Source organism: Epinephelus fuscoguttatus, linkage group LG15 (assembly GCF_011397635.1).
Source record: "Epinephelus fuscoguttatus linkage group LG15, E.fuscoguttatus.final_Chr_v1".
NCBI classification, from domain to species: Eukaryota; Metazoa; Chordata; class Actinopteri; order Perciformes; family Serranidae; genus Epinephelus; species Epinephelus fuscoguttatus.
In genome coordinates, this window is record NC_064766.1 from 17,463,614 (window position 1) to 17,487,163 (window position 23,550).

At 39.7% G+C, this 23,550-nt stretch overlaps 1 protein-coding gene across 3 annotated transcripts; it reads right to left on the reverse strand.

Moving 5' to 3' along the window:
* Positions 1–5,782: 5,782 nt before the first annotated feature.
* On the reverse strand, positions 5,783–21,529 carry ap1m1 (adaptor related protein complex 1 subunit mu 1). Of its 3 annotated transcripts, none has more exons than XM_049598949.1 (12): positions 21,330–21,529; positions 20,264–20,420; positions 20,081–20,148; positions 19,845–19,975; positions 18,109–18,256; positions 17,776–17,902; positions 17,366–17,505; positions 14,858–14,929; positions 14,479–14,637; positions 14,139–14,264; positions 7,036–7,111; positions 5,783–6,629 (listed from the first exon to the last, which is right to left on the reverse strand). In XM_049598949.1, the coding sequence occupies exons 1-12, from the start codon at positions 21,369–21,371 to the stop codon at positions 6,607–6,609; spliced, it is 1,269 nt and encodes a 422-aa protein (XP_049454906.1). In that variant the 5' UTR covers positions 21,372–21,529; the 3' UTR covers positions 5,783–6,606. The 3 variants fall into 3 exon arrangements, with proteins under 3 accessions (XP_049454906.1, XP_049454904.1, XP_049454907.1); XM_049598947.1 differs by having other exon boundaries at positions 17,366–17,508; XM_049598950.1 differs by lacking the exon at positions 21,330–21,529 and having other exon boundaries at positions 17,366–17,508; positions 19,845–19,974; positions 20,079–20,148; positions 20,264–20,307.
* Between the last annotated feature and the right edge of the window lie 2,021 nt (positions 21,530–23,550).

The window sequence follows — 23,550 nt, forward strand, 5'->3', positions numbered from 1 at the left end:
GACAGTGAGCGGTGAGTGCCGTTTGTGTTTTGGATGCCATGACAGTATCCAGGGGAGTTTTCCAGGAATATTAAAAACAGAACTCTGAATGTCAGGCTGAAAAAAAAATTAAGTCAGACTTCCAGTTATTGTTAGTGAACGGACTCTGTATTACATATTGTTTATTAGTAACGTCTGAGGTTGCAGTGCCTGTTTCTAAACATATCTGTGAGTGATTCATAAAGTTGAAACTGTATTTGATGAAACATTTTCCCACCAAGTCACAGGATGAAACACTGTATATGTGACAGCGGGCCCACAGTTCAGTGTTTCCCAACCTTTTTTGGTTTGTGACCCCTTAAAAAAAAGTTTCATATTTTAAGTAATTTTTCATTTATTTTCTTGTTCCAACTTTCAGCTATAAGAATTTTCTGCCTTTCTCTTTCTTATGTGATAGTAAATTGAATGTCTTTGGGTTTTGGACAGTTGGTCAGACAAAACAAATGGTTTAAAGAGCCAGACATTGGGCTCTCGGATATTTTGAAGGCCCTTTTTTAAAAGAAAAAAAAATATTTTCTGACATTTTTTGACCAAACAATCGAGAGTATTCAATAATGAAAATAATTGTTAGTTGCAGCTTTAAAGTGTCCACATGTAACCCCTCATCGCTGATGGCCTTGCAGCTCAAAAACAGAGATTTTTCTTGAGTTTGTCTTATTTAAAGGTTTTTTAAAAGGTCGGAGGGAATAGAATTTTCTAGTAGGCTGCCAGAAAAAGTGAAATATGAGAAAAGTAAGTATAAATAATCTTTCTTTTAACATTTTTTAGTGAAGTAGTTTAATGTTTAAGATAAATATGCTTTGTGGCTTACGTGCTGAAAGTTAGATGGTAAATTTATAGCTGGAGCCAACAAAGACTAGAACAAGGGGAGCAGAGAATCCAGGAAGTATCTTGCCTGCAGCCTGTGACTGTATATAAGGATGTATAAAGCATCTCCACCTCCTACAACTGTACAAAAATGAAACCAAAATATGTCGGATGCGGACGCTGCTGTCTTGCCCTGGTGACGTCATTTGGAGCCAGAGTCTGCGATATCAAATTCCCACTAATACACCCATCCGACCATTTGCGAGCAGCGCTGTTGAGCGCAAGCACACTAATTGGCACACAGAGCTGTCAATCATGACGTCGAACCCCATTTAAATAGCAGCAAATACCTAATTGAAACCACACTTACCGGAAAACTGTTCACTTGAACATCGGGGTGATAATAACTACCTAAAATGACAGAAACTATCTTTGGGAAAAATTTATTTGATGTATACTTTGATCTTATAGTTTGCCCCATGTCCTGCCCGCTAACATAGAGGGGGTGGGGTTTATGTCTTACATTGCAGACAGCCACCAGGGGGCGATTGAGGCATTTTGGCTTCACTTTTGGGGAGGTGTCTTGACGTTAATCTTTATTATACAGTCTACAGCTCCGGCCAATTAATAGTCGGTGACAAGACTGACTGTAAAAAGTTGAATTCATTCTACATTTATGTTTTTGTACAGATTAAATTTACATGTACAGGGTTGTAATTACTGACCTTTGGGCAGAGTCAGGCTAACCGTTTCCCCTAGTTTCCAGTCTTACTGCTAAGCTGGACTAACTGGTTTCAATACCACAGGACATGAGAGTGATTTTGATCTTTTAATCTTACTCTGTAAAGAAATGGAATAAACATATCTCTAAGAACATCTGCTGACTCCTCTGATTTATCCTGGGACCACTTGGGGGGTCCATCCCACAGGTTGGGATCCACTGCCCTGGCAGTCCATAATGATATGGTCTGCGTGTTATGAAAGGTTGATAATACGGTTGTACGTGCTTTTACTGTACTTGCTGATCTTTCAGACTTTGGACTCCACATTGACTGCTGATGAGTCAGTTTCCAAGGCAAAGACATAACAAAACACTTGTTACATGAGATCTCATACTGGGAAGTAAATAAAGCAACGCTGCCAAATGTTTACTCTAACGTGCACTTTAACCCCATGACACTACAAGGAAGTGACCCAATGTGAAGACTCCGATGAGGCTGTATGACCCACTGGCACGTACTACACTGGGCTGTCTCAGCACACTATCTGTCAGCGATGTGTGGGCTGGAGACACTGAAAGATTACAGCAGTGTCTCAAGGCCAGCTAGGTTGAACACTCAGCTATATGCTCTTTAAACCAATATTGTTCTACAGTCTACACAGGAGGATGGAAATTTCCCTGCACTTGAGGAATACCCTGCTGTAAAGCCAGCACGGACCACACACAGAGCTGCTGGTGTTTTTCAGCCAGTGTAACAACTCTGTCAGGTTTCTGTGGGAGGAAGTCCCTCAGATTCCGCGGCTTCACCTATAGTGAAATACCTTGTCTCCACTTAATGTCTCAAAGTGACTCATCATCATCTATTTGTATTTCACAACTGAAGGTGAAAGGCTGCACGCAGACGTTCATAGGGGCACTTTGCGTGCCTGAGAGGGGAACGACCTGTCTTGACGTCACGCAGGGATCGGAGTCCTGATGTGACAAGAGAGGATTCCCTCGGTTGCTAGGCACCGGGGTTCCGTGTGTGGATAAACACGGGGTTCCTCGTGGCACACCTGTGTTTGAAGTCGACACTGCCACGCTGTCAGACCTCCACCTGTTGCTTCATCACACTGTTGAGTAACCATAGTTATTTTCCATTGGAAATAACTGCAGTGAGGCATCTCCTATAAAACCTGCAACAATAGTGAAACGGTGTCATGGCAACCAAATAACTCCCATGAGGGGAAAGGTGAAGCTTTTATTTCATTCACCTGTCACCTAGTTATGCTGTAGGCATGAGTAAGCTCATTTATTCTGTTTAATATCCGGTGACAGCTAAAGATAATTTGACCAAGTGGTTGATGCAAAAATGACTGGGTTACATTGACTTCCTTCATGTTGTGTGTGATGCTTTTAAAGATACAATAATTACAATATAATTTCTACCATTATCCAAAGTATGAATTCAAGAGATGATGAAGTGAGTTAAAGCTAATGTCAATGTAATTCTTAATTTAAAAAATGTCATTTTAAATACCATGTAATGAAAAAAGACTGGCTTTAAATGCACCAAGATAAAATAGATTTTTTTTTTTCTTAAATTAGATGTCTAAATTTAAAGGTGGCATGTGTCTTTCATTATCATGATCAAGACCAAAATAAACTACCCATTTTCAATTAATTTATATTAATCCCTTGACTATATTTTTTTTGTATTTTTGAATTTTTTTTTGTATATTCAAAAGGTTCACAATCCAAGTACTTCTTTTTTTAATGTTTTTATTTTTACCAAAAATGTTTTTAAAAAGCTGTGGCGTAATATAACTAAGTCCATTTACGTAAATCCTGAGCTTCTAAGTACTTTTGTTTTTTTTTTTTCTTCACTACATACATCTGACAGCTATGGTTACTTGTTATTTTGCAGGTTACAATTTTAGATACAAATTATATAATGAGTTTACACTACACTATACTATGAGGGATTTTCTTAGAAAAAATCCTTCCCTTCCTCTCACTCATCACGTATGACCCACTACAAGTGTGTGGCAGTGTATAGAGACTCTGCCCTCTGCCTGTGTTTTCTTATCGTCTTATTTTGTTATGTTCCAGGACATTCCTGGGTGTGTAAACCCCCATGGCACTCAGGTGAGCTCAGGTCTTTATAAAAAGGTAGCGACCAGGTTATAAGCTGCAGGCATCTAAGAGGAAGCTACGAAAATAGTGGACGCGGTGCTTATAAAAATGCAAATACCGGCATAGTGCGGCGAAATATCTTAATATCGATATGGCTTACAACAGTCACTGACAATTCCTGCACAGTATACCTTTAAATACATGCTATAAACTACCATATATATATAAAATTAGCTCCACCTCAACCAGCTACCAGTAAAAAACTGCTTACACATGAGGGCATCAGTGATAAATCTCTCATTTCATATATGATAATACAACAGGACAGGGGCCATTCTGCTGATTTTACTTTTAGCACTTTTACTTGAATACCATTTTGAATGCAGAACTTGTAATGGTGCATGTTTAGATGGGTGTGTTGCTACTTTAACTTGAGTAAAGAATGTCAGTACTTCTGCTTTATATGATAATGAATTCTTCATAATTCTTTGGCATGTTTTTAACGTGAATGAGGAACATCTGTCTTTGAGAAACATGTTATGATAACCCTATGGTTAATCTTAGATAAGAGAGTATATGTTAGTGGCAAATATTTGTGAACATAAGAGAGGATACTTGGGTTTTGCTGTGACCGAGCCCTCTGTAAGCAATCATGCAACATGAGGTATATGTCAGGTCTCCCCTCCAACTCCCCAGAGGTTGAATTTGCTTCATGAATGCAGCCTTCTCATCGTGTGCCAAATACTATATTCACATGCTCTGCCAAGTATCACAGAGACCGTTCCCCAGTGAGGGAGAGCACACGTCGACCGGTGACTCTGTTCTACCAACGGCTGTGCTGTGAGGATTTTATGACTTTGATTTAAATTATCATGTGAGTCAACAGTTGTAAAAGTGTCTGTATGAATAGACAATCACGCGGAAACGTCTTGTTTTTGATCCGGGACCAGACTGTTACAGAGGTCAACGCAGACGAGATAATATTCAATCTGGTTTGAGTAGGTGTTAGTGCCAGTCTCATTCTTGTCATTCAGATCACTGCCAGATAGGACAAGTATTAACATGCTAAAGTGCAATCTAATACATGCACTCACTCTGAGATTAAATCTGCAAATCGGCGAAAAAAATTCAATAAACTCGCTTTGACTTTCTCTGACTTGTTTTTTCACACCGTCTCAATTATGGCAGGAAAACGCTGCTTGAAATCACACATTATTGAAAAATTGGAGATGTTATCTCAGAAATGTTTGTGTGCGGCTGGAGGCAGGAAAAAAATACAGATGAAGATAAGAACTTAAGCAGCTTGCTTGTTTCAGTTGCAGGCGGGTTAACACTTAACTTGATCTTGATGACTATCATGAACACTGAAAGGTGAATAACACGGCTTTCTCTCTCTCTAGAAAGTGACTCATACAGTATTCTGTTCCTAGACTGGGCACACCTGCTCTGTAGGTGCTCCAACAAAAACAGGTGCTTGCAGGAAGAATCTGAAATAAAACTATCTAGCTGCAACACCAATGAAAGAATCAAGTCCATCATACGACGAGTAATAAGAACAAATCTGGTGTTTCACGTCATGGGTGACACGGACCTTCCACACCTGCCTTGAGTGACTCACATGAATTAAGAGTATCACAGTCCCCTTACAAGACAAACTTAAGGAATGACCTCATGCAGGACCACTGCAGTCTGGCTAGCAATGAACAATAGCCGGTCTGTGCCGGTCCATCCTACGTTTCTCTCTAGCACGTCTGTGACCGTTGACCACAGCTTGAGTCACATCCTTCCCCCTGCTCTCCTGCATGTTTACGGAGTGCTGGCACTCAATTGGCTATGATATCACGGGCCCTGGGTATTAAGAGTCGCACTGTTTAAGAAGACCTCCAGGATGGGGTGGAAAGAACCATCCAGGGTTTGCTACAACCACAAGCCTGATACAGGAAACCCCCTCCTCTGTCCCTCTCTGCTGAGTTTTCCCCTGCGTTCAGCATTCTTCGTTTGTCTGTGGGACAGGTGCCTAGAGATGACACTATGGCAGCTAACTGTGATGACTGCAGTGACATCACGCAACGAAAATGACGCAGGGAGGCGATGGAACAGTTTTCTCTAAATAGACATTTAATGATTTAAAATGTGTGTGGTTACAGACAGGGAAAAGGGAAACGGGTGTTGGGGTGGAAAAGAGGGGTTTTCAACTGGTATTCTGTTTACAATGCGACTTACACTTCATGTTTTCTGCAAAGCTGAATGTCAGGAGTCAAACTGATGATAAGCACAACAGCCATGCAGGAGGGCATTGTTCTGGCATGTATCAATGGCATCACATGGAGGCGATAATACAAAAAAAAAAAAAAAAAAGAGAGAGAGAGAACTTTGCTTTTGAATGTACAATCATCGAACAAATAACACTGAAGTTCATTAACATGTAACAAATATATATATACACATAATCAACAAACAGGAATTGTGGCAGAACAAAGCAGCTTCATATAAAAAATATCCTACTCAGACTGACCGGAGAATGTGTTATTGTTACCTGTGTGGAGGTGATTACAGTAACTTTAAATGAGAATTGTAACATACTCTTTTAAATCATTTGACCCACTGTGATAGATTGTGTACATCTCTGCGCTGTATGTGTTGGATGTAAACATAACTCCTGCTTTCCTTGGCCTCGCTGACATTAGGAGCCACAGTAGTAAAACATATTTACTTCTTTTTTTTCTCCTTACCTAACTGACGGCTCCATCTAATATTTGCATTGATCAGAAAACAATAAAAATGTAACAAATACAAAAACTAAACAAACAAAAAAAAAAGACAGTCCTCTGGTCTCATGACTGACACCTGCCATTGATAGCGCATTAGCGGCTCCACTCCGCCCCCTCTGATTTCCACCTGCCTACTGCCGGCTGAGGCGCTGCCTACTGGGTCCGGAGCTGGTAATCTGAGGAGGAAATGGACAAGACTTAATCAAATGGACAAAAGAATAGGGAGAATCGGAGAGAAATCAAGTGGAGGCAGCTGATGCTTTCCACCCAGAATGAATGGAACACAAAGGAAATGAGATGAGGATGTTTGGCAATTAGTGGCAACATTAGTGAAAAGACCAACATGTGCAACATTGGTAATCTCAGCATCGAGATCGGGGAAGCTCGACAAAAAAAAAGTTCACTTTCTCACATTTCGCAGGACATTGCCACATTGCCTCATGTTCTGCACTGTATCCCCTTTTCATAGAACTGCATCAGTTCACGGCTGGTTCCCACCACATTGCACTGCATTGCCCAACTGTTGCCTAAGATCTGCACATATGGGCACTCTGCACAAGTAGGAGTGAACTCGTAACCTACCTCCATTTTGGGTGATGTAGCGCACCCACGGCAGGGCCTGATATCCACTCTTCTCAATGATCTTCAGGTAACGCACCTGTGGAGGGGAAAATAAACTGAATGACTGCTAAGAACAAATAAAAGAGAAATGAGTGTCTTTTGCCAACAGTTTTTTCAACACTGAGTTATTTGATCATGAGTTATCGTTGCAGACGATGATGCAAGTTGCTGGTTTTTGGTGTAATAAATAACACAACATTCCCAAAATCATTTGTGGACATTAAGGCTTTTTTTTAAAGGACAAAACTAGCAAATCTGACACAGTTTCCATCCATAGTCTATATTTATCCTGTGCAGGGTCACAGGGTGGGCTGGAGCTGATCCCAGCATGCTCTGGAAGAGCCAGGATACAGCCTGAACAGGTTGACAATGCATCACTGGACTTCTGCCCTTTCTCCACCAAAAATGTGTGCATATATGCAGTTTTTTTAAATGCAGGAAAACACACTAAAAATAGGTGACAGACTCCTTTTCCATTGGCAGTAGACCAGAGCTGTGTACATGGCTCTGTGTTAGACAAGCATGAGTACTGCAATGTATTTTTTTTTTTACTTTAAACACAATGGAAAACAGGTTAGTAAACTGTACGAGCAGTATGGAGGCCAGTGAAAATGTGAAAACATCGTTTTCATATCTGTTACTCATTTAGTCTCTCTTTGAAATTTGGTGCTGACTAATTTGGAACGAATGTTGGAGTGCTGTTTGGACAGAGACAGATGGAATTGTAGCAGTGTGTCATTGAAATGTGCTGGAAAAGGGGCAAAAATTAGCTCATCCTTCCACCTAGGTGTCATATCTCCATCCCTGCCGACTGAAGCTGATTGGAAACGGAGCCGATAAATAATTGTGACTACTTCAGGATATTTATCCCAGGATTAAATGCTGATTGTAACCTTTCCCACTAAAAACAAAAGCCAGATGATAGTGGGTGTTTGTGGGTTTTTGTCCAGTGGGAAAAGTGCTTGACATACAAACCAAAATATAAATACATTCCCTCCTACAGACACAAGAAGAGGATGTAAATAGTATCCATAAAAAGACCCCAGCCAACTGGTTTGAACACAGGGCCTCCAATCAAGCACTCAACAGTTAGGTCCCACTTCTAAAGTGAAAGCTTATTCTTAGCAGGTTTCCAGTGTGTAGTGTGTTCAAACTGGAATTGTTTGTAACATAACATACAGAGTGGTGAACAGAGTATCTACAGGTATGGGACATTTAAAGTTAATGATTTTTAAGACCTTTCATGATCATTTTTAACCAAATTTAATACAGTTTTTTGGACAAATCTTTTTTTTTTTTGTTATTCACAGATTGCAGATAAGAGTAAAAGTAAGTATATTTGGAGAAAATTAGAGTGAATTAGATTTATCTACATTTTGCCAAAAGAAAAGTGCAAGTGTAAAGTAACAAGAGAGTATTAGGTTTAGTCTTCTGAACTGCACAAAAGTCCACATCAGAAATGTGGTCTTTGGTGCAGAAAAGCTTGACTCATTTTGACAAAAGGAAATTAAAAGATGGAAAATTAAATTAGATTAAAATGTTTCTGGCAATTAAGACCTCAAAAATTATTACTATTAAGCCTAATATATATAAAGTTGATTTTAAGACATTTTAAGACCTTGAAGGACCTGCATAAATATAAGTTTCTATGAATGCTTCAAACCAGTATTTTGACTTTTGAGTCTCAGCTGTAACAAATCATGCCTACATCACCTACAAAGGAGAAAGCTACAAACTTTTCAGAACCACCTTTTGAACCTGGAGAAAGTATTTGACGCTCAAAAGACAGATTTTCAGTGGAGTACTCCTTTACGCTTGCAGCAAGCTGCGAGTTGTAGTAAGAGTAGTGTTGTTGATGAGGAAGTAGTATGACTCACATTGAGAAGAGGGAAGCAGATACAGAACAGCTTTCAAGGGACACAAAGTGAATTTACATAACTGTATTTTTTTCGAAGCCTGGGAGGACAAAAAAAAAAAAAAACATGCACATCAGCACAATCAAGATACAACTTTCACAAGCCATTAACCGACCAGTGTTACCACAGAGCTTAATGTCGAGAAGACACTCTAAAAATACCCTGCTGTCCTGGCCATCGCTGAACATGATTGTTTTTCCCAGTCAGGTGGAGAAAAACTGTTTAAACTTTACTGTGACAATCGGTGCAGGTAAGTTAGATTAATAGTGACTCTTTATGAATGATGAAATATTACTTCAGTAATAAGTATCTGTCACTGTGCACTGCCAGAAAAAAGAATACGTGGTATATGTGCATCTGTGTGTCAACCTTTCTGCTAAAAAAAGACAGATATGCGCTCTGACAATTAGCAGGGATGAGGGCACAGCCATTTTAAGGCTGACACGACCCCTCTCTGAGAGATGTCGTCGTGCCATGTCTCCATCATGCCTGTTTCCCAGCCGAAAGCCGGACAGACAGGGCAGGAATTTGTGGGTCGAGCGGCTGGTCTCTGGTAAGGCCTCGGTAGTGGCCGCCTTGTTATTACCTTCCACTACACAGTGAGGTCAGAGAGAGAGAGCGCCGTGGCCACCAGACACATGACGACAAAAACATAGACACGGGATCACCGAGTCTGCCGGCACAGCACTTCTCCCTGAACCCAGCAGCCAAACATGCAGTCGGCCTGACCGTGGGTACGTAGTCAGCAAAACGGCATCAAAAGCTGTCCTCCGCAAAATATCATTATGGCTTGTAAGATGAGAAGGGGAAAGGAGGATGTTTGTTGTATCTCGTTGGGTAAGTACAGACTACATGTGTGGTCTGGCGTTATCAGGCTTTTGGTAGAAGCTATGACCCAAAATGCATCTGCCAACTTGTTTGGGTTCCCTCACCGTCACCTAAAGACGGGAGATTTGAAAATGTAACTGCACTTGTGCTGTTATTGCCACTCTGCCAAAGTGTGGGGTTGCTCCATTTCTAGTTAAATTTACAAGGTGCAGTTACGTGCATCATGCACACTTCACATGTGCACTCCTCTACACTTAGTGGTAGAGTAAAGAGGAACTTTCTCATGCTTTGATATTTACATGTGTCTAATTAAGCTTCACAGCCTCTTCTCACACGTAGAGAGTGGCGTTACTGGCTGCATTAGAGTCTGAGACCCAGTCTGCTGTTGCCCTGTAATAAGGGAAAGGTTACTGGTCTGACACAGGAGTTCGATGGGAATGTGGCTCTTAATAGGGTGCCTCTGGGATGGTGGGTGCACCACAGTGTGATTGCAAACTTTTGACTCGACAGATGGATAAACTGCGGAGGCCTACAACAACTTAGGAACCTCTGAGCTTCTACAACTAAATAAGTATCCTGATACTTCATGTTGATACTTGTAGATCACACATGCCAGTGGAGAATAATAATTCAAATATTGCTCTTTGCCTTTTAAGCTAACTATTGTCCTTTAAATTCAAAGAGTCGAAAGTACAACAAGTAACAAAATGCTTCTTTTAAAGAAAGGTTGTGTGAGGAGATACGGTGTTACCCACATTTAAGTAGGTTGTTGTTAAAGGAATTTAAAGTAAGCCAAATGGTGTTAAACTCCTTGAATTTTCTTTCTTAATGTGCATGCTTCCTTTTGATTTTTATGGGAACAACGTTATGGTACATTACTACCACCAACCGGGATGGAGTTCGGATCTGGAAAAGCACATACAGGAACCCCTCACTGATGCGCATCCTAGAATGTAGTGTATATGGAACTACGTGCACATCTGCGCAACCATTCCAGCTTTCTGTGGATGCTGACACGGAAAGTGTCTGAGCCTTAACCATTTCACATGGTCCTCTCAACTATTTATTACAGCACAATTTGAGATGTCATATCTTATGGATAAAATTAGTAAATTAATTTGAACTTAATTTAAAAAAAAAAAAAAGACACCTTCCTCCTGCAGCTCTTCCCCACCTGTCCTAATCCCTTCCCGTCACACAAGCTCCGGCATCATACATTGACCCAGTGTTCCCCATACACTGATATATTCTTATGTTATTGTAGTGTTGCGTGCAGCCTTGCTGTGCTGAAATAGCAACCTTTTCTGCAGAATTCTGAACATTGCAACAGACTTTCACTGAAGGTGCATGCACGCCCATCTGCATTTGTAGAGCAGCCAATAGGAAGGCCCTCTCTGACCTGTGATCGTGTCAAGTCTCCCCTCACAGGCGAGATTTTCCAAAGCCTGAAAACAGAGCCAAGAGGAGGTGCAGAAGTCTAGTTTTCTCTCAGTCCACTTGAGTTACAATATGCTGAAAGGTTATTATGGGATTTTTGCCCAGTGACGCCAAAATTAAACTGCCTAACCCGGCTTTAATTCAACTTGACTGAGACATCTCTAGCACTCACTTAAAGTATGTTAGGTCCTCCCCAGAAAAAGTAAAAGAAAAACAATCCCCAGGGCACACTGCGGTTTTCAGAACTCAACCTTTTCAGGTGGCTTGCTTCCAGGATGTTATAAATTTAACACCAGGAAAATCGCTCTTGACATTTAGCTTGTTGTTTTGCTGTAAAGTTTCATATATTTTATCAGATTTGTTTTAATTTAGCTTAACGTACTAAACAAAATGATGTAAATGAATTCTTCAAAGGGTCTGATGACTCTCAAACAATCCATAAAGATGTCCACTAATCTTATAGGTAGTACTGCTGAGAGCCTTTTACAAAAACTAGCCAAATTAAAAAACACTGACCATCTCACTCTGATCACTGGAGCCAGTGACACTTCTACCAAAAGGGTGTGTCTGGATTGAAGTGAACAGGAAACACTCAGTTTTCTTGTGTGTGAATACAAGCCAGCGATGGTTTGTGGAAAACCACAAAAAGAGGATCCATCAACCAAACAGATGAGCAAGTCTGATCTAGCGCTAGAAAGACTGCACTGTGTATTGCATGACTAATTGTTGTTTTTCTATCACTCATAGTACATTTTTTATTTTACTTATTCTTTAAAGAAATGTTTTCTGTGCATTTTTACTGCAAATGAAATGCATTTTTGTCATCTGCCATTTGACAGAAGCTTGCAACTGAAAAACAACACTGTCAATTATGAAGTTTTCTATTGTTAGTGCCCAAAGGAACCTTCACACACAAAAAAATCCATTGATTTGTTTTTCTGGGTGGGACCATGAAAGAGTAAGAAATACTTCAGACACTCATTTTTAGAAACAGCATTAAAAGTAAAAGCAATTTCTTATCTAGATATTTAAAAAGGACTTTTTAATGTATCGTGAGACAAGGCTCTGTCTCCAGGATATGCAAAGCAACTCGACACCTGCCTCTGTCACTGCACTATGATTTAATGCACTTGCTTTTTATTTGAGCATCTGTTCATTTATGGACTGGCAAAGATTCGAGGAAGGGAAAAGTAGATTACTTCTTTTAGCTGCCAAATTACCTTGGAAAATGGTGAGCATTCTTGTACTGCCAAAACCACCCCAATTAAAAGTATCACATATTTCAATTATCTTGCATTCAAGCTTCTTGTTTCCGAGTGGGCTGCATAACGTCCGCACGACTTAATGAGGTTTTATTGACTATGATAGGAAATGTGGAGAAGCTGGAAAATATGACCTCCTGGGTTTTTTTTTTAAATGAGAGTTTTCAAAAAGCAGTGTTTTAAGTTAACAAGTAAATAGAAGCGAGTTAGAAGGAGAGATTCTGGCCCCCATTAGTTAAGAAGAAGAAAGTTACTTAGATAGCTTAATGTTAAAAATATGCTGGTTGCTATTAAAGTAAGCTTCAATAATTGCTATTGTAGAACAAATACTTATATTTGCTGTGACTTTTATTATTACTCTGGCATTAAGCTTTCGTGACCCATCACTTCTAGGTCTATTGATTTAAAAGAGACTGGCACTGATAACTTGTGTGTGTGCACTGAAAAAAAAAAAATAGTGTTAATACCTGGCCCTGATGCACAGGAAAGGGGAATACATCGGCTTGGCTACGCATGTCGATGAATTTTGGGGCGTAGCTTCTGATGGATAACTGATGGACAGGGTGCATTTGGTTGGGTGTTGAGCTCAAATATCAACAACCACAATCACTGACTCCACCTTTAGATGAATGCACCAGTACTTTACAACTTCTGGTTTAAATATCACCCGAGAGTATTAAAATTCACGAGAGCTTACGTCAGATAATAAAGCACAATGTCAAATGAGATCTGGTTAATGTGACACTGAGGTGAAATTGTGTGTATGTACCTATGGAAAATGCTGTTTTCTCTTTTTCGGGTAATAGTATGATATTTTCAAATGGAGTCTGTCAAGTTGCCATCGTTTCCTCACATCAAGACATGGGAAAACTTAATTTTGTGTTACTGTGGTGCTACACATATAATCACAGGACAACTGTGATTATACAGTAAGTGCAGCACATCTGTGTAAGTCTGTGGTCAGCAAAAGTTTTCATTCAAACATGAAGGAAAAAAAAACATTAGCTCCTCTCTCAGCTTCATGGGAATCACAGTCAAATTCCGATGAACCTCCTTACCTGTATCTAAGAGTGACATTGTTTTTTCATCACTGTGATTAACATGAAGGCAGAGGGCCAAGTCCAAGTTGATGAGCAGTCGCTTTCTGGTTTGACAACAATAGACATTTTCTCTACCACAAAATGAGTCTCATAGTTGAGCAGCGCTCCCTTACTGCCCCCTCTGGCCAAAAGCGAGACACAAATATGAATTGTTTAAATTCCTGCTCCGGAGAAAGAGAGAGTTCATGTGAGAGACACTGCAACGTGCCATAAATTCTAAATCCGGGATGACAGGGAAACAACCCAGAACCACAAGATATGCGGACTATGCATGCATGTGAACAAGGCAATAATCAAACAGCAGGTGCACATAAACTGCAGCATTTGTTTGAATCCAATTCCAGATGGTTCACTATGTAGGAATGATAAACAAAGTTTGAACTGTAAACAGATTTAACCAATTTTCCTGTCATGAACACCTTGGTTTGTGTCCTAGTTTCAGCTGCAAGTAGGTTAAATTATATGTGGAATTATTTGTGAATACTGTTTGACAGAGTTGTGTGTGTGTGTTGTGTGTGTACCTGGATGCCTGAGGTGGTGAAGTATGGGATCTCAAATTTGACACTAATTGGTGGCTTTCCTTCCTTGTCCTCAGCCTCTACACTTGGCAGACCAAAGTGGGCGCGCATCAAATACTCCTTTCCACCCTGTGAGAAATCATAACACAAACTCTAACACAAATACAAAACGTGAACTCTGAAAGCCTCATGTGTTGATATTCTACCATTTTGTCAGACAAAAGTGATGACAAGGTGAAAAACACCAGCAAACTGCAACCCGAAATGTCCAGATAAAACCCAACCATAAGATGACACATTCATTTCTTTAACCATCTGTATGATACTCATGAGTCATGCTCACAGGGAAGGACTTGATTGACCAGACGATCTCGCTGTTTTCAGGCACCCACTTCACGCTGCCCACTGTGGTCTTGAATTTGGGTGAGTCAGCGTCTGTTGGCACAGGAATGTGGATCTCCACGTTGTTGGCCGTGGAACGCCTTTTGAACTGACTCTTTGCCTGAGACGAGAAACAAGCAGGTCGAGTTTAACATGATGTCCTGCCTGTGCAGGGGATTAAACCCAGAACTTAATGGTGGCTTTACATAAGTATTTGCCACGCATGAAAACTAGACACACGGCATAAGCAGCAACAAAGTCTATGAGTAACTATGGGATGCAGGTTTAACAGTAACAAAGTTGCTGCTATAAATGACGTGGTGATCAAAAAATTGACCTACCTTGATCATGTACTCGATCCGACTGTGGGAGTGCTTCTCAATAACAGATTCGATCCAGATTAAGGGTTTCACCTGAGATTTAAATAAACATACTTTACCACTATGAAATTCATTTTAAACAAGCTCCATCACACTTAACATACATGTCAGTTAAAATAACATGACACTGTCACCACCTGGTGGAGAGTAGGTATTACTACAACAAGAACCAACATAAAAGGTTTCAGAATAGGACAGACATTTGCAAACAAAAACAACAAACAGCCATAAAGTAAAATTTGCATTGTGTTGAATAGTGTTGTCAAAAGTATCGATTTCTCGATACATATCGATTCTGAGTATTTGAAACAGTTTCAATTCCCATTTTCCGCAGCATTGATGCACTTTCTCAATCTCTCTTACTTTTTACTACAGTCTGCCTAACCTAGAAAAGTCGCCGTCATGTTGTAGCCTTGGTATATTCATTTTTTAATTTAAAAAATTTTATTGTATGCCCTCAATGTCAATTTTAATGGTATCAAAAATGCAATTGAATATTGATATTTTTCAAGGCATCGTCATGAAGTCAGAAATTCCAGTATTGTGACAAGTGTGGAATCAGTGTTGTGTTCTCTCAGTGTCGTAGATGAAAGCAAGGGGAAAACACAGATTGCGCAACACTTGGGGGGGCACTTGAAGGATGTAGTTGTGTAACATGTTTCTTAGTGTAGCCACTTAAAAAAATGTGTAGTCTATAGCCAGACTGATACTAGACTTTTGAGCCTGCAAGTGACATTAATATAAAGAATATGTCAGCTGATCAGAAGATAGTGAGGCACTTCATGTTTAACATAAACAATCTTGGTCCCTTTTTTAATAATTATGACAAAGATACATACTAAGCTAAACAATTTACAGTTTACTTAAATTAAGGATGTAACTTTTTTGTTGTTGTGTTGAATGCCACTACACTTTGGGGTTCGAAAAAGGAGGAGGTGTGACAGGTATGATAGAGCAATATGCTCCAGAAGTTTACCATTTTTATTTTATGTATAAAACCAGGCACTATGTGTTCAAATGTGGTCAGTCTTTTAACAAGATGTGTCTTGGGTAGAGAATTACATAGTTCCTCGTAGCTATAACCGGAGAGACCTCTGCTCCACTGTACTACTTCCCTTCCCACAAGCTTTCTGGCAATCCTATTGTGAAACATTTATTGAGAATTTATTGCCAGTTTAAACTTCCTTAACCTAAAGGGCCTCCCTTCAGCCTCCCTCTTTCCTCATTACATTGGATTTTCCACGTCCTTTCATGACTGTGCTCTTGGTATTTGAAATTCTCTTGGCCTGGCTGATGATGAAACAATCTGGTCTCATTTGAGCAAAAGCTGGTTTGGCTTAAGTCCTGGTCGCTTTTGTTTTTTCCAGGTTGTGAGTTTTGTTTATAAATATTTACCTAGATACTGACTGTGCCTATGAAAAAAGTTGTTGTAAACATCTTTGCTCAATATAAGCTTATAAATGATTATGATTTACAGTTTTATAAATCTAAACCAGAGGGGCACTGTCCCCTGCTTTTATGGAGTACCAGATGTTCACAAGTCATCATAATCATAGTTCATCTACTGTAGTGTTCAGTCATAATCCACCTGCTTTTACCACAGGATGGATGATGGATGGATGGATGGTCACTGTACACGTACAGGGAAAGAAAGTTTATTTCTGAAAAACAAATTCTGGTATATTTTAATTTGGCATATTTCCAATAGATGTGGCCCACGTGACTCTATGGGTCATGCTAACTCTGCACTCTCCACCAACGTAGTAGAGCTTGCTTGTTAGCATCTAGCTAGTTGCAGTAGTTGTAGTTGTATTGTCAATGGGTTTTTAAAGACATCTTGCATTAGCCATAGGCTTGTGCTGTTTGGAGAGCCTTGACATGGAAAGGTTTGGGAACCCCTGTCTCAGACCGGCAGAAAGTGATCACAGACATTATCACCCTGGAATGACCACTGTGGAAGAGGGATCTTTCCATGTTGTAAAACATTTGTGTTATTAGCTCATCTGTCTCAGGATTCCAGTGTCATTATTTATTGTAAAGCACTTTGAAAGACTGTTTTTAAAAAACTCCATTATTAGCTCAACAGCTACTCTTCCTGGGGTCCACAAGCACAAAATCCCGACTGAAGGGCTACTACTATCTTTATAGAAGAGTTACTACATCATGACATTAAGAGGGGCTCTGGGATTCTTGTACTCTAGACACATCCTCATTTAGTGTTTCCTACAGCTGATTCACTAGCTAACATGGTGGCCCGCAATGACACTATCTGAGAACATGCCAAGTCAAAAACGCAGTAAGAACTGTACTAAAAACGTCATCATCATCTCAGAGAATTATCAGCAAGTGTAACAGCCTGGCAGGTGTTAATTTCACACGTCCTCTTGTTAGGGGACAGTCTGTCAAACCACCAGACCCTGCTAGTGGAACACACAGGTGGGTGGAAGGTGCCTGATATATAGTACTCACATGAGTGTTGAGGCGGTAGGACATGAGCTCAAACTCTCCATCGGGAGGAATGAAGGAGATGGTGCGGTCGTTCTCAAAGCGAGACAGACGGACACACTGGTGAAACTTCACATCTTCCAGCTCTACAGATTTACTCTTTCCTCCTCCATGAAAAAACAAGAGATAATATTAAAAGAAGAAAAATACAAGAGGAGTGTACCTGCTTTGCATGAACTAGTATAGTCACGTCTAGGTGGAATTGCATTTGCATAGAACTTTTAGGTTATTCTAAGGAAGTATTGTCTGACTGTCACTCTAGTATACTTTGAAAGGGTAATTTATTATTGTTAAATCCTCCATCAAACACCTCATCCAGCTCAAGTCATGCATTAACAGAACGTCACCAAGGTGTGGTATAGGACAGAACTCACTTCCAGTGTTTTCAAACAGAACCTTGTCGTTAAGGCCAAGCCGCAACTCAGGCATCCCGGACAGGAAGACACGCATCTTAATGGAGCCAACGATCTCGCTACGTAGAACATTACCATTGGCACTAACCTGAAAAATAGGGAGATTACAAGTGTCACAGAGAGCCTCATCAAAGAAAGCATTAACCACTCAAAGGCAGCTCTCACAGCAGCCCATAGAAATTACAGCACCATCAGCTCGCTAATGTTGTGACGCACACACAGGGAGGAAGTTTACAAGCACTGTGACTGACATTCCTTAAGCAACACAGCGCTTCTAAAACAAGGAGTTCCTACCAGGAGGTTGACTGACTCAATGACGTCCAGGAAGACCTCATTCTTCCTGTACTTGATGCCCTCTGACCTCCAGGAGACAGCGTTGGTGACTGTGGCGGGGGGTCGTGGGGCGCCGGTGTCTAGCTTGTGCCCCTCCTGGGTTATGTATCTGAGAGAGAAAAAATGTAAACACTGAGGCACAACAGACAAAAGGGGAAATCAACTATCTGCGAAGGTAAGTTCCCTGAAAGCATCAAAGAAGAACAGAGACTCTCACGGTTACTAAAGGGAGGACTGTGTGACTTATTACTGTACTCAGAATGCTTGGGGAAAATCCAAAGTTAGCTTGCAACATGTCTGCTTCAACCACAATCTTGTGAGGTTAAACGGTCATTTACAGTACATATTGGTGAGGACAGTAAGCTCCTCGTGCTTTGCAGATATACAGAGATGACAGGACAACACCACAAATCTGATAAAAAACCATCTGTAAAACCTGATTTAACGGCAACACAACAACAGGGATGGGAATCGAGAACCAGTTTCAGTTGAGAACCAGTTCCAAACTGTCCGATCAATCTTAATTGTATGCATCAGAGTTTATCAATTCCTTTTATTAATGCTGGCATGTTTTTTTCTGACAGCTGCACATTGCAACACGATGACATCAAACACTTGGCTGATGGAAACTTGCAACATGGAGTCATGGGAGAGGAACGTCCAATGCGTGGCATCATTTCATGAAAAAAGATGACAACATTGCTGCATGTTATGTCTAAAATTATCATTTCAAGTAAGAATGGAAACTGCAGCAATATACTGAATCACCTTTCTACCCGACATCATATTAAATTTCAGGAACGCCATGTACACAACAAGTGTCACTGTTCTGACTCACACATCATAAAACAGTTGCACTGATGCTGTAAACCTGTGTACGCCCTCCTTTTTCCGCACAGAAAACTGATCAGGAATTAACAAGGGAATTGATAAAGACTCAGACTGATAAACAAAATCACGAATAGCATTAGTATCAGTAAAATCTTATCAATTCCCATCCACACACAACAATCAATGTATAAAAAATTTACTCCAAAAAGCTGGTTTAACACAATCTGCTACACTGACTGTTAAAACACACGGAATGTCATCATGAATATCGACACTTGAAGAAATACTTGATCAACAAATAAATAACAATTTTGATAATTAACAAGGTTAATTACCATGTAAAATTTCCAAATGTGGTTTTACACTTTTACATATGCAGCTTTATCCTGTTAATTTTTATTGTTAATAGAATACATTTGCGTTTTTTGATTGCCGGTGAGACAGAAGAAACATGTGAAGGTATCAGTTTGGATTCTGGTGCAGACTGATGACCATTTGTCTTTTAATCTGGCATTTTATAGACGTAGCAACTGCAGGAAACAACCTAAAAAAGTCGCTGAGAGGCTGTGGCTGGGCCTGCTAACATATCTGACGCCAACAAAAGATTTGCTCAGATCCAAAACTATGTCAAATAAATCTATTAATGAAAAAGAATCAACTTATAACACACACAAACTTATAATCAAAATAATCACAGCAAACTAGGAAAAGTGTGGTCAACAAAACATATGCTGACCCATTCGCCCTCTCTCTCCAAAACAACAGTCAAAAATAATCCTTAAAAAATGTTAGTAGTGGCATTATTTGATGGTTACAAATGTACATAAAGTTAACTGCAGTGAGAATATGGCAAAGACGATACTCACTCCTGCAGAATTTTGCTGTCAGTGGTCTGAGGATAGCCAAAGTCCATCAGCTCATCCATCAGCTCGTATATGATGACAAAGTTATCTCTAATGCTCTCTTCCTCCAACTCTTTGAAATACTCTGAAAAAACCTGAAGAACACACACGTTGTTTTATTAACCAGCACACAGCTTTGTTGGTGTTGTTAATAAAGTTAAACTATAACAGATGAAAGCTCATAAAGCATTCAGTTCTACCTGGACAATTTTGTACAAGAAGGAGAAGACCAGCGAGACGCTAGCATTTTTCTTGGATGTTGCAACCACTGATGTTAGGTGTGTTAAGAATTTTAGCGACAAGAATTCAAAGTCCAAGCAGTACAAGCGCATACAATAGCAAATGTTGGGTACAAATACTGTGCAGTGAACAAATAAGGATACAGTAGAGGTTATTGTGTTTGATCCACATGAAACGGACTCCCCCGTGGGCCAGGATTGGAGAGAGGGTCCCCTCCTCCTCTTTGTCCATCAGAAGAGTCATGAAATGCTCAATCTCTGACATGTCCACATCTCCCCGGTAATTTCGGCACACCAGGACCTGTGAGAATACAGTGTTTGTGAAGCTTGAATGTTACTAAATGTAAGCAACTGTGCAATACTGCTGGTAATGCTGAAAACATGAGGACTGGCATGGATATATATAGTGATGACATTGTTGATCAAGTTAGTGGTTAGTTACCAGTACAGGCAAAATCAACTGCATTTTCATGTGTGTGTTCATTGACTTGTAGGTTCTTTAATCTTAAACCACCCATCATGACATAAGAGAGTGTGGTGTTTGTGTGCAAACGACATTAGACATTTTAATCTAGAGACAAACACCTTTACAACATTGCTTGAAACGTTTTTCCTTTAATAAAAAAAAGTCCACTCTTCAGTTAGACACACAGGTAGGCTAGCTGCTTTGCTTATGATGCACCTGTTACTTTAGTTAATCGTTTGGCTCAGCTAAAACACAGCTGTGGGCCGCGGCAGCAACAAACAGATGTTACACTTGGTTCTTGTTTAATTAAATGCATCTCCAGTAATGACGCCGAATTCACCAGAGGACGCTCAAGGTTGAAAATAAGCTATACGTGTAGCATGTAGTGTGTGTAGTGCTTTGCATATAAGCAAAGAGAAGTGAAACTGTGCCGTTTTAATGGGAGTTTTGGTAACCGTTTGACGTTCCCTGCTGCTAACAGCTGGTCACCTGTTTGTTTTCTTGTCATTACGTGGCCTAATATTTTCCAATTTAACAAAACCGACAGTCTAGTTCAGGTGCCGTTTACTGGTTTGTTTTACAGGCCAAAACCTTAACACGGCATACCAACCAGTATGCCGCTGTATTAGCGACCCTGCTGCAGATTAAGCCACATCATAATCTGTCAACCAAGAATGTGTTAGCAGGGCTACAAGCTAGGCTAACGTCAGGTTAGCATCGGAGCGGGTTGTGCCGTTACCTTACCTTTCCTTTCAAATCCAAGACGTACACCGCACTCGCAGACATCTTGAACTAATTTCAACGAGCTTAGTTCAGCTCCTTGTCAACCACTTACTGGTAATGTTTGATAATAACTATTTAAGGGATAAAATCAAAGAACAGACTTTCATTCATAATACTGAAAAGAGGAAAGCCACCCTTCCCTTATTGTCACACTATCCATGGATCCGACGAGCGCCCCCTGTGGAGCGGGAGGATGTAGTGCTGTAGATTAAAAAATAAATGATCACTTGACATTTTGTTTTATGTTCTTGTTGCATCAGGTTATATCAGTTGAATGAAATTATATTTTCCCTATGTGGTAACGCAAAGTCTTTTTTCTTTACAAACCTGTTCAACCTGGTCATTGATGAATGAATGAATTAACTTTAATTATACAGCACTTTTCATGCAGAGAATCAGCAGCAGAGACAAACAGCAAAAAAATAGAAGAATAAATTAATTAGTCATTAAATTCATTACTCAAATATTAAAAAACATATTAAAATATTAAACACATAGCTGCTAGTTATGGGCTATATTAAAAAGATTTGTTTGAGTTGTCGTATCCACTGAGCCAGCAAGTCTAATATTTAAAGGCAGGGTGTTCCACATTTTTGGGGCACAGCAGCTAAAAGAAGCACCCCCAAAGGTTTTTGTAGTGACATATGAACAGTTAAAAGAGCAGCTGCAGAGGATCTCAGAGTTCGTGGAGGGACATAAGGTGATAGAGAATCTATTATATAGGAGGGGGTGATGCCATTAAGAGCCTTATAAACTAAATCAAAAATCAGTTCTAAAAGATACTGGGTGTCTGTTTAGGTTCCATAAAACAGGAGTTATATATTATAAAACCCTGGTAGCAGCATTCTGAATGGTCTGTAGTTTTGCAATGGCAGTTTTAGTGTATAAGGCATTACAATAATCAAGATGACTGGAAACAAAAGCATGAACAAGCTTCTCAGCATTTCGCTGGCTCAATTGAGGTTGTACCCTAGATATATTGCATAAATGATAAAATGCAATTTTAGTTAATGAATTAAAATGAGCTTTAAAATTGAGATCAGATTGCTTAACTTTATCAAATGTCAAATGTGCTAAAGTGTAGTAATATTCTCTTAGAAGTAAAGGTCTTGCGTTCAAACTCTCACTGACATAAAAATACAAATTATCAGCATCAATAAATACTTAAAAAGTACCAAAAGTACTCATTATACAAAATGGCCCATTTAGTAATCATTTATATTAATGCCTTGTAATTACTGATCATTTTAATGTTGCGGCTGGTTAAAGTGCAGCTAATTTCAGTTTCTCTACAGGCCTGTACTGTTGGGCTTAATGTGTGATAATACATCTTAATTTATTAGTTCATTTGAATTTGATGATACAAATCTGCAACATAGCCTAATAAGTACTTTTGTCAAATAAATGTAATGGAGTAAAAGGACAACATTGGCTTCCAAAATGTTGTGAAGTAGAAGGAAAGTAGCAAGGAAAAGTATAAGTACAGACACCTCAAAATTGTACTTGAATTACAAGTACAGTACTTGAGTAAATGAAGGCCTACTTAGTTACATTCCACCACTGGAAACCTCTCACTTGTTCCCATGTTTTTGTCGCATCCCATTACTTTGGACGTGAAATGAAATTCTTGATTGAGGAATGTCCATTATCAGTTTCACACACGTCTTACAATCTTTTGCGAGAAAGCATGTGTATAAATTTTGTTAGATAATGTGTAGATGTTCTGCATTGCAAAGTGCAATGTTCATTTATTGTGACAATTTTAGAACACAATGTACAGTGACGAATCAGGCTCAAGACAACTGCAAATCCAGATCTTACATTTCTTACATGCACACACACTCTTCAAAGATTTCAATGTTAAAATCTTCAGTGGTTTCAGAGCTGTGTTCATGGTGCACTGACCTACAGCTATCTGACATCAGCCTTGTTGTCATCCTGTGGCTCCCCCTACTGGATGAATGGTTGACCTGCACTAGACAACTTCTACAACCACCAGCGCTAAGGTAAAACTGCTCTTGCCACATCATGATCACCATAAAATAGCACCATTTTCAACTATTTGGACCAAACTGCAATGCAAACTGTTGCCACAGAGTTGGAAGACACACTGTTGTCTCATATGTCATTGTATATACTGTGGCATTAAGATTTTCATTCACTGGAACTAAATGGCATAGAT